Source organism: Corvus cornix, chromosome Z (assembly GCF_000738735.6).
Source record: "Corvus cornix cornix isolate S_Up_H32 chromosome Z, ASM73873v5, whole genome shotgun sequence".
Classification (NCBI taxonomy): domain Eukaryota; kingdom Metazoa; phylum Chordata; class Aves; order Passeriformes; family Corvidae; genus Corvus; species Corvus cornix.
The window spans coordinates 30436538-30455454 of record NC_046357.1 but is presented as its reverse complement, the minus strand read 5'-3'; the positions used below and the strand labels follow the sequence as shown (position 1 = coordinate 30455454).

Genomic DNA, 18917 nt, shown 5'->3' with positions numbered 1-18917 from the left:
GTGACTTAAAATCAAGTCTCTCAAATTCATCCTTTCATCCATTTTACTGTCTAATTGTTAGAAACAAGAGTTATCTTGTCTAGCGACCTCCTAAAATGCGTGTGCCATCTGCTTCAGTACTAAAGTAAGCTTGCCCACTCTGTTGTCCTTCACAATGCATTAAATATTTGGAAACTCTCTGAGTTCTGGTATTTGCAATCTTGGAATTTTCAGAATAATTGGGGTTTGCCCAACTTAACATTTTTTTGACAAAGACCTCTCTGCGTTTCTCTCCAACAGCACTTTTCCCAATATCAGGCTCCTGAGAGAAAGGATATTACTGTATCATTATCACTTGACCCTTTCCATATATGGTTGTAACTTTGTTTTGCCTCAAGCTAGCCTAAAAATAACACTTTTTGAAATCTAAAGAAAGAAACTTAAAATAATAATTTTGAACAATTTTTTAGGTACAGCACAGTACAAGTGAGGCTAAATGTCTCTGGACAGGACAGTTCCACATGGGAAAAAAGTGACAAAATGAAGCAATCTCTCATTCTGTCTCTAGGAATTTTGAAAATTATATCATTTTGACAAAACTGTGTTTTATGATGAAAAAGTTTTACTTAACCTACAAAAATACTGACAGCAGAAGGTTCATCAGTGGATTATGGAAATGAGAGTTCACACTCCATTACATGAAGTCATTCATCAAGGCTTCAGTCCAGCAATAATTCTGAGTGGGCGGGTCCTGGCATCCTGGTTGTATTCCACTGACACTAACAAAAAAGACTCAGTTCTAAACATGCTGTCTTTCCTTGTCGGCTGCTGAGTTGTGAAACAGTTGTAACTGGCCAAAATAACCAAAAGAGGTACTACAATGAAACACCTGTTGCTAAGAGTAGAAACTACAGTAGAAAAGAATGATGATCATTGACCAGTAATTCTGAGTTTACAGATGATTTATCTTTATGAACAGATGCATACCCTTAACTGGTTAAAAAACTGTAAAAGGTTAAAAGCAGAATTGAACAGAGGTATTTATGAAATAAATGCTTTAAAGATATAAAATATATTTGACTTTGTTGACACATTTACTTGAGGATTTCAGATTATTTCAGAAAAATTCATGGCATTGCTATGCACAATTCATATCTGGTAACCTAACTATGTACTTTAAAAAAGTAGTGCTGAATTAGTCACATAGGGACAGTTAATCTTAGAATCACAGAATCATAGTTAAAAATGTTTGTTTACTGGGCCACAGTCAATAATACCAAATCTTCAAAAGTACAAAGTCCAAATGTAATAGCCATGTTCTTCCTTCTATGCAAGTGTTTCAAGTTCATAAATTCAGTGAATTAAAAAAACCTCTTAAGCCTAATGCCTGCACTGTTTAAAATGCCCTCAAGCCTCAATTACTCTGTAGTTTACCTTTCTATCATAGCGACCAGGTGATGTGCCTAAAAAGCACACATTTGGTTGCAATTTAATTGGAAAGATGGGCTCACTGAAGGTAAACATCCACTCCCTTCCAATCCACTATGCACTGCACCCCACATTCCTTCTCTAGCTGTAGCAAGTGTCCAGTGCAGCTGAAAATGTATGCAGAGAGTCATGTTGCTGATTTTTTTAAATGAAAAAGATCTGTAGTTCCTATTGTAGGAGAAACTGAGATCTACAAGATTCAGTGCAGATTTGTATACTCAAAACTGAGGAAGGCTGTCACTCAGCATGCAAGCGCCTTTCCATTTCCCACTACAAACACAGAACCAATGGATTAGTACTTACCAAAGGCACAAAGTAGCTGCAGTAGTTCCACAATAGTTTTTGGATCAGCACACAGTAGCACAGTACCTCAGGAGCGCAGCTTTCTGTAAGAATAGATTAGAAATTGTGTGGGCCTTTCCAATTGGGTATCGCTCTAATAATGTTTACAGTGAGATAATATAAATAAGCAGTAGCACTGGAAAAATCTTTGTCCTGTAGGGTGTAATCACAGGTAAAAGATAAACTTCAAGTCATTACATTAGCTGGTAATCTCTGACTTCTTACTCATCTCTGCTATTTTGCCTTAATAGAACTGGTTGAACTGTGTGGAGTTCAAATAGAATTGCAGTACTGACTTGGCTTTTTAACAGTTTCAGGGGTTTTGTATACTTACTTCAATTAGATGAAAAAATACTCTTATTGTGTTAGATGAGGTTAGGGCAGGAAGTGTGTGGAACTGTCTTTACACTTAGCATGTGACTTGAGATTTGTCCTTTGAAAAAGGATTTTTATTAAAATAAATCATGAAGGGGGTCTAGCTGATAAATCTTATATATAGGAAGAATTTACGTATGTCAACTGACATCGAGTGTAAAATGTCTGAGCTTTCCTGCCTTGTAGAGAAAACTGCCAGTTGTTTCACCCCAGACAGCCAGAATTGTAGAACCACAGCCTGCTTATTGGTGAAGATGAATGTTACTACTGATACTTATATATCTTAGAGGCAAATTTAATGTAGCAAGGATAGTCTTGCTGGAATTCTGAAGCTTGTTCACCCATTCCTTGAAATTTTGTGTAATCTTAACTGGATATTGAAAACCCATTTCTGGGTGCAAAGAAAATAGATTATTTCTTACTACATTGTGAAGTAAATTTTCTTGTTTCATAAACACACAATGTAATGCATCTTTATATTGAAAGGGGAGATATTTTTCTTATTAATGGAAGTTTTTTAGGATGGGGAAAGAATGAAGGAAAAAGGGTAGCACATGAACATGAAGACCATGAATGGAAGACCTATCACTGCTGTATTTAATAATACACCAGTAGTCTAAATTGTAATGCCAAACCTAGGTTCAAAATAGAATTATCAGATCTCAGTTTGTAGACACTTGTAGGTTTGCATCTCATAGAAAACTCTCTATAAATGTAACTGGCTAGTTTGACCTCCTTAATTGTAAGAGGTTTTATGTTCAAGAGTGAGTAGCAGACACTGGCATGCCGTTTAAAAAGCTGCTCTTTCCAGATTAGCTTATAGTGGTCATTTGTCAGTTCTGAAGTACTCAGAAACCACTCATCACAAAAATTCTTCAGGATTAAGAGCAAGACATGGATGACATATTCATTGTGCCTTTTCACCATCAGAAGTTATTAAATACTAGTAAATTAGAAAATAAACTCAGTATCATTTTGCAAGTAAGTTACATAGTCAAGTTAGACATAAAGTTGCCTGTGGAGAATCAAGGATTGATACAGAAAGACACACCTGAAACTACATATGATATGCAAATAGATCCAGCAGCTGCTGGACTTCACCAGACACCATGTGCTGTTTGTATTTTAGATATAAGAGAAGTACATCAGCTGAGAAATCTAGCTGCAAATCTTCACACTTTCAGTATTTAGCTCCATGTTTTTCTTTTCTTAGGCTGTTTGTTGGTTCATCCATCACATGCTCCTTAGTACACATCTTGACAAGTGGAAACAAGTTTTGAGAACATGAGATGGAAAAAATTAAAGTATCTGGTAAAAGTAGCACATTGTGCATTAGTGCAGAATTTCAGGTCCATTTACAGTATGTCCATGAGCAACCAAACTGCTTGCAAGAGCACATTAAGTAAAGCATTGCTGAATTTGGTTCTTGTTGCATATTTGGCACCAGGGAGGGCAATTGTTCCCTCTCAGTGTTATGATTTGCACAATAGTAAATAAGCTGTGTTCCGTGATGTAGCTGGACTCACATACTTTTGGACTGTATTTCCTCATACAGCTAGCAGGCAAAAGAATAGATGGAGCATAAACAGCAAATAAAAATGTGAACATGAAGGAGTGATAATAACAGAACCATGAAATGAAAACAGTAAGTCCAAGTCCAAATATGTACCAAGGAGGCTCATTACAGGAGGTGCAGTATTGTGTGTGCTTGAGTTAGAATGCTGGATGCATACAGAGAGCTGTTCTGTCACTGCTTGGAAAGAAAAGTTCAGTTACAACTTTCTCAGGCAATGCCAAAAGGTGTTATGTGCTTGAAGTAAGCTAGTTTTAGCATTTGGTCACATTTTCTCTTCCTTCTGCATCTTTAATCTTCATTATTGATTTAGTCTCCCTGTCACCTCATTTCAAAACTTTTGCTTTTAGGTGACATTATTTGGAGTTCCATCATCAAGGGCAGTATCAAACCACAATGAACATTTTACTTGTAGCCAAGTTACTTGTAGCCAAGTGTTAGGCAGAAGGGCATCAGTTTCATCCATCAAACTCAGTCAGAAAGGTGTCCTCTAGCAGTCCAGCTCATATACAGTAACTGAACCTATCTTTCAATCACTTGCAAAGCCTTTAAATTTGTAGCGAAGAATCAGCCGAAAAGCATTTTCTGCTGTTTCACGTTATTATTTAATTGTTCCCTTTGCAAATGAATGTGAACATGACAAACCTCAACAAGGGATCTCAGGGTCTCACAACACTGAATTACCCATGCTTAGGTGATCTGATTGGCTATGTCTAGAGAGGTCAGATACTAAAATAGCATATGCCTTTGCCTAAATTGCTTCTACAGCCTGTTTCCCCTTTTACATCTGGAATTTGTTTTAAAGGGGAAGAGGGGCGTGGGGGGAGACGAGATGCAACAGTCTAACAATATTTTCTGAGGTTAACTCACCTCGACACAGGAAGCTGTTGGTGCTTTGTCTGCCTCTCTCTTCCCCCCACACACAGCACGCTCATTGCTGAAAGAAGGACTGAGACTATGCTCACAAAAGCAGGCTGAGTAAGAAATGGAAAATCATAGGCTGTGATTAGCATTGGCTTGAAAACATCCATTGTTTGCTTGCACTTCTGTGCCTGTGAATTTCAGCCAGATCACAGCAAGGATTTTGTGAGTTGCTTTGCAGGGTGAAGCTCAGATAATGCTGATTTCAAAGAGCAAAGAAGCATATTAAAATGCTGTATAAATCAAAGTAAATTCTATTTTTATGTTTTTAAAAAAGAAAAAAGATTCAGCTGAATGCACAGCCTCTTGGCTGGCTTTTGGAAGAGGCAGTGATTTCCAGTAAATAACAGCTGATGTATTCTTCATTTTTGAAGCAGTTTATTCCTAAGTCACAGAGATTCTACCCATCCTTCTTTTTGCGCATGTACCACGCTGGTTGGTTGTGTGGATGGATTAACTGTGACAAGCTGTGACATCAGCAAAGGCTGGATGCTGCCTAGCTCTGTGGTTTTGTAATGCATCCTCCCATTACTGCTGGGCTGACTCATTCCTGCTATAGGGTGAGTGAATTATGCGAAGTGTGGGCCAGCACAGACTGAAGTTCTCAGCGTTGTGCTTCTGTGCAGAAGCTGTGCCATAATTGTAAAGCAAGCAGATTTTCCAACCCTGCTTGCACAAATGATAGAGCAGAGAAGCAAATGCAGAAAAATATTAATGCTAATAAATAGACACAGAAGTGATAAAATATACAAGTTAGTTAGTGTGGGTGAGGTAGTCTTTGGCCTTTGAAAAAGCCTCTGAACTAGGGTTTTTGGTCTGCAAAGCATGTGTGAAAAGCACAGGCTGTGTTTTGCTTGGGAACCACCAGGGAGGAAGAATCAGTGTTCGTCAACCTGAAAAATATCAAGTTATCACGGTTATTTTGGAATATGGGGATTTCATGAGCAGGAGCCAATTTACTTTACCTGTAGTGATCATAGGAAGTGAGAGCGAGTGGAGCAAGAACATGGTAGAAGCGGCTCTAGTGTGAGTGAGTGCTATACTGTTAACTTCCACTCAATTCAGGAGGGGCAAGTGTTGTTTATTAATAACCCAGGAACCTACCGATTTCTCAGTTACTTATTAATGATCTTGTACTTAAACCTGAAGTACCAGACTAGTAGGGTTTTTGGTTGACACTGAAGAGACTTGGAGAGAACTGTTGAGAATTCAGCCTCTGGAAAGGTGAATGCTAATGAGTGCTATTCTGCCCTTCATATATTCTGAGGTATCATTTCAATAGTGCTCACAGTCCCTTAGGATCTGCTTTTAAGGTCCAGAGGTTTTTTTACGTACTCAGCAGAACAAGAAGCTTATGTAGACAGTTGGTGGGTTTGGAGCAAACAAGGTCTTTGTAAAAACCTGAATGTTAAATTGGCTTAATTTCATTCATCATAGCGGCAAAAGTAATTAGAAAAACCAAGGAGGCGTGATCCTTTTGTGTTGTAAGAGACACTTGGAGGGCAATAAGTTTCCCTTCTGGAAAAAATAAACTTTGACATTTTCTGTCCAGAGCTTTTGACCTTCATCTTATAGATTCTCTGCTCTAAGCTTACGTTTAACATTTAACAGCCTGTTCTGGCTAAAAAACAGGACAGGTACTTCTGAAGACCATTCCTTCTGGAGGACCTGGTAGCAGCAAGAATTTGAAATGGCACAGATTATTATTATTGTTTGTTCCCCCAACAGTTACCGTGGGAACATTTGCAAGCTTATTGTTGTTTGTTTTCAGTGAAGACCTTGAGTTTGGACACTGAACTCCTTTCCAGGATAGATAGATACTTGTGCGTATTCTGGAGATTTATGATCCCTAAAATGGCATCATGCATTCCAGAAAGGTGGTAAGCAATTCCTTGGGATGCTGTATCTACAGATGCTCTTGATAGTCACTTATTTCAAGAACTACTTTCACTTCATCTAGTCTTGAGCGGGTGAATTCAATTGTCATGCATATTTACACTCATTAAGAGCAATGGTGACGGTGTTACCATTGATCCACATCCTGGACTTGGACACCATGGACAAGAGAGTGTATGATTGCAGGAACCACCTTACAAGGGCAGGCAAAGATGGTCTGGCACACGGCTAAGCATCTTTATCAAATGAATAGTGGTATGTAATATGATCATTACATAGTATGATGTGTAATAGTATGATACATACATGATCAATATAGTATCTCTGCTGTAATATCATCAGCAGAGATACTAGATACTGCTGTAGCAGGGTAGTGTCTTGGACTACACTGTTGCTTCTCTAGGATTAACACAGAAAACTTTCAGTGGAGACGGGTCTTTTTTAGGTGGCCCCCTCATGGAGTCTACCTTCCAAGTGTGAGGTTGGCCAATAGTCCGCTGAAAAATTTCGCAGGTGTGAGTTGCATCTCTCCGCTGCTAATATCTTGTGCCAGTTTTTTATCCCTGGTTCTTGGCTACTTTTGCAACTAGGTGGGCAGTCTTTCCAAGTAGAAGTTCCCAATGAGGATGTACGCAGGCTCTGCTGCCATGGGAGTGGTGTTAGCCAGCCCCTACGGCCAGTCTGCTGGAAGAGAGGCTGTTGTCAGATACTGATGAGAGCAATCCAGATTATGTCAGCTTTTGGTGTGCGTGGTAACTGTGTTCACTAGAAATACAAAAGGGAGACCACACCAGCTGAGTGAGAATGTCAGGATGAGGATGAGTACTATTCTAGTATATTGGTGTTTCCCAATCATCTTAATTCTAGGCTCTCTTCAACAGAGGGTCTCTGTTGATGGTTACCCTACATGATACATTTGAGTTCCTAAATGGGCTATGACAGGGGTCAGGCACAAGACTTCCTATCCCAGGAGATTTAGTTCAGTACATTACAATAAAGTCTGATAAAGTTAGCTTGACATGTTATCGGATATTCAGTACTTGACTGAAGATCACCTGGAAAGGAAACACTCTCTGCCTGTGGTTTTTGTTCTCTCTTCTTGGTAGATAAGATATTTGGTCCAATGTCTGTGTGTGCACTTGTTTGCCAGGATATGCAACTATATTCCTGGACAGGATCAACCCAGGGCAGAAGAGAAGCAACAGATGGGCATGGGAGGGAAGCAATAGCTGTAGGCTAAGTAGTAGTATCTGCAGTTGTGCTAACTGGAGCGGATCTGGCTGTGATGCAAGGTGTTGACAGCTAAAGCTATCTTACCTCTGCCCTCCCAATAGATTAAGTTTCTGAATGGGAGTAGGCTGAAAGTGGCATGGATAAGAAGCACAACATGAGTATCTTACAACACTTTGGCAAGCTGTCTAGTGCTACCTATGCACCTGAAAAGAATTTCCCTGCATACTTTACTTCAGTTATAGAAGGCAATGGAAAGCCATTAAGATGGGCCGGTAACCTTTGATTGAGCAAAGGATTACCCACAAAGCAAGCCTTTTCAAGGAAGGGAGCAAACAGATTTTGTGACAATCAGCAGACACCCCTCTGTACTCATCACTGCTCTTCATATTCACAGCATGATCATTGCTCCCAAGTGGCAGCACATGGGTCTGGAACTGAGACCATGACACAGACTGGAAAGATGCCTCACCAGCAGGCAACAACTTCTGGAGTATAGCAGCCTCAAGCCTGGTGCTTCCGTGGGCCTTGGTGCCAGGATGCCAGCAAATGTGCTTTAGTGTAGTTGTTGATAATGACTGAAGATGAAGAACGTCTATCTGGCAAGTCTCCCAGCGAAATCCCAGCTGAGGAGCAGTTGAAAGCTGGGCACAGACAGGACAGCGATTGCATCTAAAATACCCAACAGCAACCAATGAACGATCTCAGTCTTGCAAGCACTCAAATGAAATGATGAGTACATAATTTTCTGGGTGTTTATAAAAGAAGGCGGTGGTGTCTAGAAGCCATGACAGAAAGATTGGAAGAGGAGCAGGCAAAAAAATGACTGTAAAATTCTGTGAGCTTGCAACCAAGAGCCCAATCATAGGTACAAGATGTTGCACCAACAGGTTAGATGTAGAACGATGTTTTGAACAACTTTGGCAATGTCATGTGGATTTATCCTGGGCTGTGGATTTACCTTGTCACATGCCTGTAACAGTTTCGATCTGGCTTTCAGTGTCCTAAAATTGTCTTAGAGCACTCCTAGCAGGGGCCTGGCAGTTGAACCAATCTTCTCCATGCAGAATGTTTGTTAATAGTACCAGTTTCTGTGCCTCAAGTGCAACAGTCAGCATGGCTTCCAGTCACTACATGGCAGGCAACCATGCAACACAAGTTCTAGCAGTACTGTATATGCTGTAAAAAAATGCATCAATCTCACACCAGAAATGTAGTATGGGGTTAGGATAAGATCAAAATCTGAGGAAGTGTCAATCCTGTCAGTCAAGTAATCATTTTATTAATGGGAGCGTATTGTTTGGTCCACTTGGAAGGAAGAAGAGATTCTTATAAAGATCAGCCAAAGAACGTAAGAAGTACCTCTACACCTACACACATAACACAACAAGATCTCATGTACCATCACTCAGTCATGGTTGGCAATGGCACTCTGTTTTAAATATGTTACTTAATTGATGCAGTAGGAAAAATATAAATGTGCTGGAACCCTAAGTGTACAGGCATCAAATAGAAGGTTTTATTTATGCATTTATTTTCACATAATACTGTGTAGACCTTAGATTGAAGTCAGGAAGACCCTAGTTCCTTTGCTTTTATCTAAATGGCATTATTAACTTTTTACAAGACAGTGTAGTTAATCATTCTTACACACACTGACTGTAAGTGTGCATGTAAGCAAATATTTCAATAGAACACAGGGTGCAACTGGAAATAGTTAATGGATCTGAGGGAGCAGAACTAGTTTTTGCAAAAAAACCTGAAACTTGTGTTTGAACTTTGGAATAGGACTTCTTTTTAAAAAACCTTTGTCTAAGCAAAAAAAACCTGGTTCCAAATGGCTGTTCTTTAGTTCAACAGTGACTTTTAAAATACTTCAAAGTATACTAAAGCAAATAAATTTCTTTCTGCTATTTGCTTCTTTTACAGCTGCACCATTTGACTTGGGCAGGAACTCTTAAGCTTATCGGTGTCTGCATACACGACAATTTCTGTCATGGTAGTAGGATATACTTTAAAAATAAAAAGCCTGCTTCAGATCTTTGGTAAAAGAGTGGGACCAGGCTGGGGCTAAGACTGTGTTCTTCGTTACATAACGTGGAGCTGGCACAGTGGCTATGGCCTGTGTTACACTCTGCCTGCCTTGTCTTTCTCTTCTAGACCCTGGTCAGAGATTTGTCTTCTTCAGATTCCACAGTTCCCTTATTTATGCACTAGGAAATTCTGTCAGCCTTTTTTAATTTTCTGAGAATTTGGAACTGCTATTACAGTTTTTTCACTGAAACCTTTTCTTGACAAGAAAGCACAGAGGAAGAGCCTCCATCAAAGAGGCTCAGAAATGCCTGGGGAGGCACAGAAAGAAGCAAGTTGTGACTCTCAGCACAGAGTCCAGCATTGGTTTAAGAGCTCTGTTGATGGCTCCATTCTCATGTAAAATCCTGTGTGCTTGTCATGGTGTGCTAACACTGATCAGTTGCAAGAACTGTAATTGTCTCTCCTCCTTCCATCATACTGAGGGAATTGGATCAGTAGTTCACTTGTACAGCTTTCCATCCAAGCAAAGGCAAAGTGCCTAGGAAAGAGCAGGCAAGATTTCAGGAGAAGTGGTCAGGCTGCACTGTACCAGAAAAATTAGTTGTTGTGCCCTGGCATGGCTAGAGAAATCAGCTTTGAGAGGGGTTGCCAAGACTCTGCTCAGCGCTGCTGTGTGACTGTGGCTGGACTTACATCAAGGGTGCTTAAAAAGTCTTTTGGTCAGGTCATACTGAGGCCAGAATTTGGCCACCAGGCCAAGGCTGTTGCTTGGGCCACTGCCCTTACTTGAGCAGAATATTCTCAACAGAAGTTCATTGTTAATTCCTATTTGGCACTTCATACTGGCAAAAATTCTGCAACCCTTTCATATTTCAGTTAAATCAGGCCTTAAGTTCAGAAGTTACGGGAAACTGACCACACAGTACTTTGTATTTGTTTCTACTGTTTACCAGGCAAGAAAGCCTTTCAGGAATTTAAAGTAAATCTTCTAGTATATCACATATAAATTGCAAATGCCATTTTTCATCCCCTGGATAAAAGAATTCTGTGTTCCCATGCATGTGCATGTCCAAATTTTGGTACCTGTGTTCCTGCAAGATTCCCTGACACAAAGGGATGCATCATAGGGCTGCTAAGTCTTTGAATGCATTTATTTAAAGCTGGATAAAAGATTAGCAGCCTGTTCTTGGGAGTACAGGAGAAATACTAAGCAAATGCTTGCAATGAAGTAAAAATTACAGACATTGTGTACATAAATTCAGCATTCTTTGAAAAACATGAAGTTATTTTTCAGCTGAACCTAAATCCATAAGAAGTGCTACTAAGAAATCTATATTATATATTGCAAATTAGGAGTACATTGAGAAAGACTGCATATGGGGCAATGTGGAAAGAGCTGGCCTAGTAGTGGGTAATCCAATGGAAATTGAAAAAACAGCTTAACCAAAAAAAGAAAATATATGTAAATTTTACTTCAGCAAAGAGTTAGAAATGTTAATATTCTGTTAAAAAAATCAGAATTCAGCAAGCAAATCCATTATATTGCTTCTATTGCTGCTGAAGTGGGAAGAGGGCATGGATTGGTCAAGAGACATGACTTGCTTATGGTGAACACTTGTTACTTTAGAGGAAGGAAATTTGTGTACAATTCCAAGAACCTAAGTCACATATAAATTTTGAGAAGGAAGCCATCTGACTATTATCTACTAATCAAGTCCTAGCTCTGCTATAATATTTGCGTTTGTAATTTTTATTTCTTTGCTCTTCAGAGTGGTGAATGGCAAACTTAACTACGATTTTACTGCCTTGGATAACCTTATGGATCTCCTGTGGGAAAATAAGCTGATTCCAGGTAAGGGCACAGCCTCCACAGCTTAGTATATCTGTTTGCCCATACTGTACAATCATTAGAATATTCTTAGAGAGCTTTTCCAAAGCTGGTTTTGATAAAAATTCATTATTTACCTACTTGGCCTTACATCATGTCCATGAAAAACAGTGTGAGCAAAATGATATTATAGCAATTAAAGCAACACAAATGGTTTTACACTGCGTTTGAAGGTAGTTTCAGATGGATGGACTTGTAAATTAGATGTCTTGAAGAGGAGAAGACTTTGTACTCATTGACATGTACCTAAAGGGGCCAGAGAAGCAGATACTCAAGGTATAACTTCCCGTAAATTTATGCAAACATCCACTGTTTTAAGTTTCCTCTGAGCCTTGCATTTATGTTAGCAATTACTATTTTTGATTGCTATAGTCACTGACAAGTAACAAGTGAACAACATCAAATCTGAAATATTTCTGGTGGGAACATGTGAAAACAGGAAAGAGAGCCCATTTAATGATGCTTCTTCATTAACAAGTTTGTTTCAGATGATGTGATAACCCCTTCACAAAAAAAGGAGACCAATTTCTTATGTCTTTTTTAGGATTTGAACTGATGGGGAATCCATCAGGATACTTTTTAGATTTTGAAGATAAAGAACATGTAGTACAGTGGAGAAACTTAATTACGGTTCTGGCCAGGAGATACATAGGTAAGTTAAAAAAATAAAAGCCTTGTTATGTATTCTGTTGTAATCCTTCTAGCTACTTGAAAAAGTTCTGTGTATTCTGATCAATTTCAAGACCCTGGATTTCAACACAAAACCAGAAAAAACCCATGCCAGAACAGACTGTGGAGACCATGGGATAATAGTCCCTCTTTTTACTGATCCATGGCTGACATCCAGAATGAGTAGAGTGTTCTGGGTAGCACATTTGGCCTGCAAAGACTTTTAACCTTGTTACATTGTTGTGGTTGTAAACCACCAGCTTTCACTGAAGCATGACAACCTGAATACTTCTCGCATGCCAGCTTCAAGTATTTCTAACAAGGCAGAAGACCCAACCTGAATTAAGGGTAGGTGCCCTAATCACAAAGCTGTAAGTCATCTCCCTCTCGCTTTCCATCTTTTTCAAGTATTCCTGCATTTCATCAAAAATGAGAGATCATTTTGAAACTCCCAAATCACATTTCCCTCATTGTTAAAAATAATGAGGGAAATGAAGTAGTTGTGTTTCGGGGTGCTGAGCCTCACCTGCAGCCCTAACTAATAGAACTGTCTGTATAAGTCACTTATTGATAGTATTGTCTGGATATGCAGCTCACTAATAAATGAGGCCTCTCCTACAGATAGGTATGGATTGGAGCATGTTGCTAAGTGGAATTTTGAAACATGGAATGAACCAGACCACCACGACTTTGACAATGTGTCTATGACAGTAAAAGGTGAGCATGTTTGGGAGCACTTATGAGTGTGGTGAAGAGAGGCAGGTGTGTGGGGTGAGCAGAGGGGTGACACAGAGAAGTAAGTTATACTGACGAAGAAGTAGGGTAGACGGGCGTGATAAGGAATGTGACAGGTACACCAAATCTGTTTTGCTAAGGTTGTGTTACTGGCTACACTTTATTCCCTGCTGGGGTATCAGGGATAGTAGAACAGGAGGAACAAAACAGGAGTTACACTAAGAAGATGCAGTTCATTAACTTGGATATAAGATACAGTTAATAGCAGGAAGGGGGTGAAGGGTGGAATAAGGAAAACTCTTCATTGACGGTTGCATGCCTTGGGAACCTATTCATACAAAATCTTTGGAAGAATCTTGTGAAAGCAGCTGAGGTTTTGATGTTTTCTTGTGTTGTCCGTGCATAGGAAAGGGTAGACCCAGTTTGTGAGGTCTTGCCAATAAATCAAGTAATAGGGTTATAACATCTCCTTGTAGTTTTAGATCCAGTTTCTGTTTTGAGTTATCATCTTTGATATATACATCTGCTTGGACTTCAGGGTTTCTCAACTATTATGATGCTTGCTCAGAAGGATTAAGAGCAGCCAGTCCTCTTCTAAAATTTGGAGGGCCTGGGGATTCCTTCCATCCCTTACCCAAGTCACCCATATGCTGGAGTCTTCTTTGTCATTGCTACAATGGGACCAACTTCTTCACAGGGGAGACTGGTGTAAGGCTGGATTACATCTCTCTCCATAGGAAGGTTAGTCCAAGATTTCAGTTTAAAGCCATTTTATCAATCAGTTCAATCAAAGTTACATTTTATTCTGATTTATGAAGTTGATGATGATCATGATGAGTGTCCAGCCTATAGCAGGAAGCATGGCTACCTATTCCTGCAAAACTTATGTGATGTTTAGTTACAAGACTTCAACTCAAAGCAAATTTGCCTTTGCCTGATTCCCAAGGGAAAACAACTCCTCTACTTCTGTTCCATTTTATATTCTAGGAGGAGCTCATGCAAGCAGCACATGCTGTAGTAGATGAGGTAAAAATACTAATATTGTTGGTCCACAGCACCTTGATGACCCAGGATATGTTTTATGTTTATGACTCTGGGTTATGTCTGTATGTTTACCACTGTTTTCTCACTACTACTAAGCAGATATGAAATATTGTTGTAGGGAGGTGGGAATTCTCTTTACATCTTGCAACAAGAAGTGGAAGCGGTTCAACAAATTCAGAAGCTGTTTCCAAGTTTTTCTTCGGTTGCCATATACAATGATGAAGCAGATCCAATGGTTGGATGGTCCATTCCACAGCTCTGGCGAGCTGATGTGACCTATGCAGCTATGGTTGTAAAGGTAAGAATTCGTTGGTAGTTTTGGCACAGTAGTGTTTCCTGATGTGTTAATGCAGTTGAAAAACAGACTTAACAGTTAATTTTTAAGCAGCTACTCGGACTAATAGATCCTAAAAAAGGAGAGCTCCCTACTGATAAAGCAGGGAGTCTGAATAGTCTGGTTTTAGTAGCTCAATTTAATTTGTATTAATTTTCTTCATCTTTCCTTAAAAAAAGAAAATCCAACTCAAAACCAAACTGAGAACTTGTCAGAGAAGTGCTAGAGAACTGAGTTGAAGAATGTATACAGTCCCCCAGATAGATCCATTTGATAAGATTACTCCCACACATGCCATCTCCATGTAATTCTACTGCTCTGGTGTCAGTACTCACGTATGTGAGACATTATTTCCCAGCTCCTTCGTAAGTTTATCTCATCAAGAGATATCAGGCATAATTAAGAAGTCCCTTGAGCTCTCAGCATAGATCTGTTCTTTGGTTTTGGATACTGGCTGTACACATGGTCTTATTAATTACTGCTAATAATTACTGATGTTGACCAGAAAAGCAGAAGAAGAGAATGCTCAACATTCCTGCCTCTGCAGTAATTGAACCCTGGCCCCAGAGCAAACTCAGCTTTTCCTCTGCATAGCAGTAATTTCCACGGCGTGCCTGGTGCTTTGTGAGCCATTACCTTATACAGCACGTAGAGTCCAAGTGCTGCTGTGTAAAGGAATAATTCCCAAACACAGGAGCATGTATGTCACCCAGAAAAAAGATTTATCTTATCAGCTGCTCCTGGGGAGACAAAGGCTCCCAGCTCTCTGAGACTGCATATACAAGCAGTCTTCTGTAAGGCAGCAAGCCATTGACTTCATTACAGAGAGTTTGCAAGACAAAATAACAGTGTTTATAATGATGTGGTGATATGAAGGGGGAAAGAAAGACAATAGAGTGGAAAATTAACGCTTGGGTGTATAGAAGTTGAAGCCCTGTGCTCCTTCAGGGACACAGTTGTGAGACTGTTCAGTTGTCAGCCTTCTGAAGTTCTGCTTGATTCTGCTACTCAGGCACAATCTAATAAACAGAGAGCTTGGGAACTGTGATGTTTTGCAGGAAAGCAGCACAGCAATCAGTGAAACATCAGGAGAATTAATTCCAAGTTAGCACGAAGTGGGAAAAATGATTAATTAAGAAAGAGAACCCGGGACCAGCTGACAGACACTGGTGTAGTGGGTACAAAGTAACTCCAGATTTGGAGAACCATTTAGGTTTAATTCAGATGGTAAATCCTGATTGCTAATTAAGTATTCAAGACAGAGGAGCATCATCTGTAGTGCAGTAGACAAGGAAATGTATTCATTATTTATGGAGAGTACTAGTAAGAGTTATTTCAGAGACTTATTACTGTCAAAACTATGTAGATACTTCAGATTTTACAGTGATTAATATATCACCTAAAGTATAGTTTTTCTAAGAATTGTGATGAACAGTTTTTTCTTCAGTCTTTTCTAAAAGGCAGAGTGACAGTTCTTTCCAGAATGCTGTGAAGATTTTGAAAAAATACAGGCACTGTGTGTTTGTTGGTTTTTCTCCAAGGTGAGGGTCCATTTTCTTTATGACTTTTCAGGTAATCATCCAGCACCAAAACCTGCTCATTTCCAAAGCCAACAACACCATCAACTACTCGTTGCTGAGTAATGACAATGCCTTCTTGAGCTACTACCCCCATTATTTCACACAGCGGACTCTGACAGCACGTTTCCAGATGAACAATACAAAGCCGCCTCATGTCCAGATGGTGCGGAAACCGGTGCTGACTGCTATGGGCTTGCTGGCACTGCTAGGTATAGTAACCACTGATTAAAGACACATCAATGACCCCTCCTACCTAGAAGCTTCCAGCCTAAGAAAGATTGTTCCAGCCATCTCACCGTTCATAAAAGCAGGAGTTCTCCTACTCACTGTCTACTAGCTGTATTAAGAAAATGAAACTTCATTTCCTCAGAGAGATTAATAGCTCATAAAATATTGCTGAGAATCTGTTATCTGTTTAATTTAATTTAGTGCTTTGTTTATACCCTCTGTGTGCCAACCACTCATATTTTGTTGACTGGTACTTCCCTCTTGTGATGCAAGGGGTAACATCCCATCAGGCTGCAACTGTCTTTAAGAAATCCCTGCAGCTGGAAGACTCGTGCAGCATATTACAGGAAGAACCTCATTCACCGTCACCTGTTTGCATGTTACTAGCTGAACTGCTAAGCGTAAGAACTGCTGTAGTATGTGCATGCTCTGCTGTTGTAAAATAAATCTGACTGAAGGCTGTAACTGGCAAAATAAGGCAGAACATAGCTCAACCTATGCTCAACCTATTTGCATGCTTTCACCCTGCAGCTTCTGATCCAGGACTGACTAACAATGATGCTTACAGTTGTCACATTTTACATTTTTTAAAGGAGAAGAGCAGATTTTAGCAGAAGTGAAGATCAGTGGAGATGAAAGCGCTCAAAACAGCACAGTTGGTGTGCTGGCATCTGTGCACACCCCAAGTGAGACACAGCCCTCAGACAGCTGGCAAGCTACTGTACTGATGTATTCAAGTGAGGATAACAGGACTTCATCCAACATCAGCACCGTCACAGTGAATGCCACCCACTTCCCCAAACTTAGAGGTAAACAAATATCATGTAGGCAGCTCACGTTACGTGATCTTTAAACAGAACAACAGCTGGAAAACTTCTACTGAGTTGCCTTTCATTGCAAGAGTGAATTTAGTTTGCTAACTGGCTCTCTTATCTTTTGCGCACTCCTAGATTTTCTCAGGTATAATCATGTTCTTCTTTGAAAGGTTAATTCCTAATGCCTACACTTTGACCCTGCCTTTAATGGCAGCTGCCAAGTGCTACCTTGTTTGAAAACTATTGATCTATTGATCCTTGGCTGGATATTGCCAAGCAATTCCCTTAATGAGATGGCTCCAAGACAGCCAGTGCAAACACACAATTGCACAGCTGATGCAGTTACCCAACAAATGCATGCAGCACCTGTGCAAAAAGAGGATTTCAATTCTTGTTTTGGAAGTAATAGTTTGAAATGTAAACTTGGCAAATGTAAATTGTAGAGCCTCATAAGAGTGCTAGCCATGGGACTTTTCTAGTGGAAGTCAGGCTCCAAAGTTCTGAAATCACTTTTGAAAAGATAGACACACCTGCAGGTACACACCTGCTGAATTTATTCTTGTTAATCTTTAAATCCAAGTAAAGAATTTACTTTGTTTTGTTTGTGTTCCTTCAGGGCTGATGTATGTGACGTATTACATGGATAACAACCAAACCAATCCCTATCTGAAGTGGAAAAACCTAGGAAGCCCTGACTTTCCTTCTCCAGAACAGTTCCAGCAAATAAGGGATGCTGAGGTATGATTATATGTTTGTTTGAAGTGTTGTACGGGTAAAGTGCTTGTGTAAAAGACGAGAAATAAGGCCTGTGGTCAAAATTTCCTTAGCCACAGTCATTCACTTTTCATATACACACAAAAATTCACTTGTAGTCCTGCAGAAAAGTGCAGATGATACACAACTTACGCCTTTGTGTTTGTGTTATACAACCTCTTTGCTCTGGGCCTACCCATAAAGTAAGGAGGCACAGTTGCTCCTGGGGAAGAAGATTCTCCCTGAATCTTCTGTGAGCTTTGAGACTTCTTCTGTTCCGTCTCCCCAAATAAGTCACATGGCCCTGTTTATATTACAGAATGGACAAATTGCTGCATTAGAGAGTTGGAATGAACCCCCTTAATAATAGAAAACAAATACCTCTCTGAGGGGAAACCTCTGAGGGGCTCATAGGGAAACCTACAGTTTTCCCTCATTCTCACTAGTGCTGAATGCACCACAGAGATAATTAAAGAATAAGTCTTTGAGAAATCCTCTCGTCCCTATGGATGAAAGCCATGTGAAGATTACTTACCATATGTGAGCATGTTTGAACAGCCTGTCACTTCAGCTCCCTCTCCCATAGTTTCCTCTATGCATGACTCCCAGGTTAAAAAAAGAGGTCATCTTTATCCCATTCAGGGCCCACAGACACTACTTGCCTTCTTACTTTGGTATACAGTACTGTGTCTTCTCTTTCCAGTCACCATAACTGGCTATTGCTGAGGCCTCTTGGATACTGTAGGAGACATCAGCTCTTCCTTGAAAAGGGCCGCAGCAAGATTTTAAATGCTCATGGCTATTTGGTACAGCCTCATCCCCAGAGACCAGCTGCGTAGCTGTTGTAGCTGTCGTAGCTAGCAGTAGCTTGCTCTGTACACTGGGAGGAGATGGGGGCATGGTTTGTAAAGACCTCTAGCCTGAAAGACATACTGGGGAGGTTACCAGAAGTGACAGATTGTGCCTAAGGGCATTTGTGATCAACCCAGTTTGTGAGATGGACAAACCCTCTGTTTCCTGAAGAGCTGGAAAA

The 18917-nt window shown here is 40.0% G+C and overlaps 2 protein-coding genes across 5 annotated transcripts in view; one reads left to right on the top strand and one right to left on the bottom strand.

Annotated features, from left to right (window-relative positions):
- IDUA (alpha-L-iduronidase) overlaps positions 1-18917 on the top strand; it is a 46123-nt gene that overhangs the window by 20757 nt on the left and 6449 nt on the right. Inside the window, exons 3-10 of the mRNA XM_039566626.1 lie at positions 11608-11690; positions 12271-12378; positions 13017-13112; positions 13669-13871; positions 14293-14472; positions 16081-16297; positions 16910-17125; positions 17748-17869. Of these exons, the coding sequence (XP_039422560.1) occupies positions 11657-11690; positions 12271-12378; positions 13017-13112; positions 13669-13871; positions 14293-14472; positions 16081-16297; positions 16910-17125; positions 17748-17869 (1176 nt within the window). The 5' untranslated portion in view covers positions 11608-11656. The remainder of the gene's footprint in view (positions 1-11607; positions 11691-12270; positions 12379-13016; positions 13113-13668; positions 13872-14292; positions 14473-16080; positions 16298-16909; positions 17126-17747; positions 17870-18917) is intronic.
- The window catches only part of SLC26A1 (solute carrier family 26 member 1), a 37597-nt gene that overhangs the window by 15103 nt on the left and 3577 nt on the right, over positions 1-18917 (bottom strand). For 2 of the 4 annotated variants that reach the window (XM_010400040.4, XM_010400039.4), the window contains exons 2-3: positions 4628-4731; positions 1771-1853 (exon numbers count right to left, since the gene is read on the bottom strand). Coding sequence is in view for 2 of the 4 variants with exons in the window: in XM_010400037.4 (XP_010398339.1) it covers positions 1771-1853 (83 nt within the window). In the remaining 2 variants the exon portion in view is untranslated. The remainder of the gene's footprint in view (positions 1-1770; positions 1854-4627; positions 4732-18917) is intronic. The other 2 variants (XM_010400037.4, XM_010400038.4) reach the window with 1 other exon arrangement.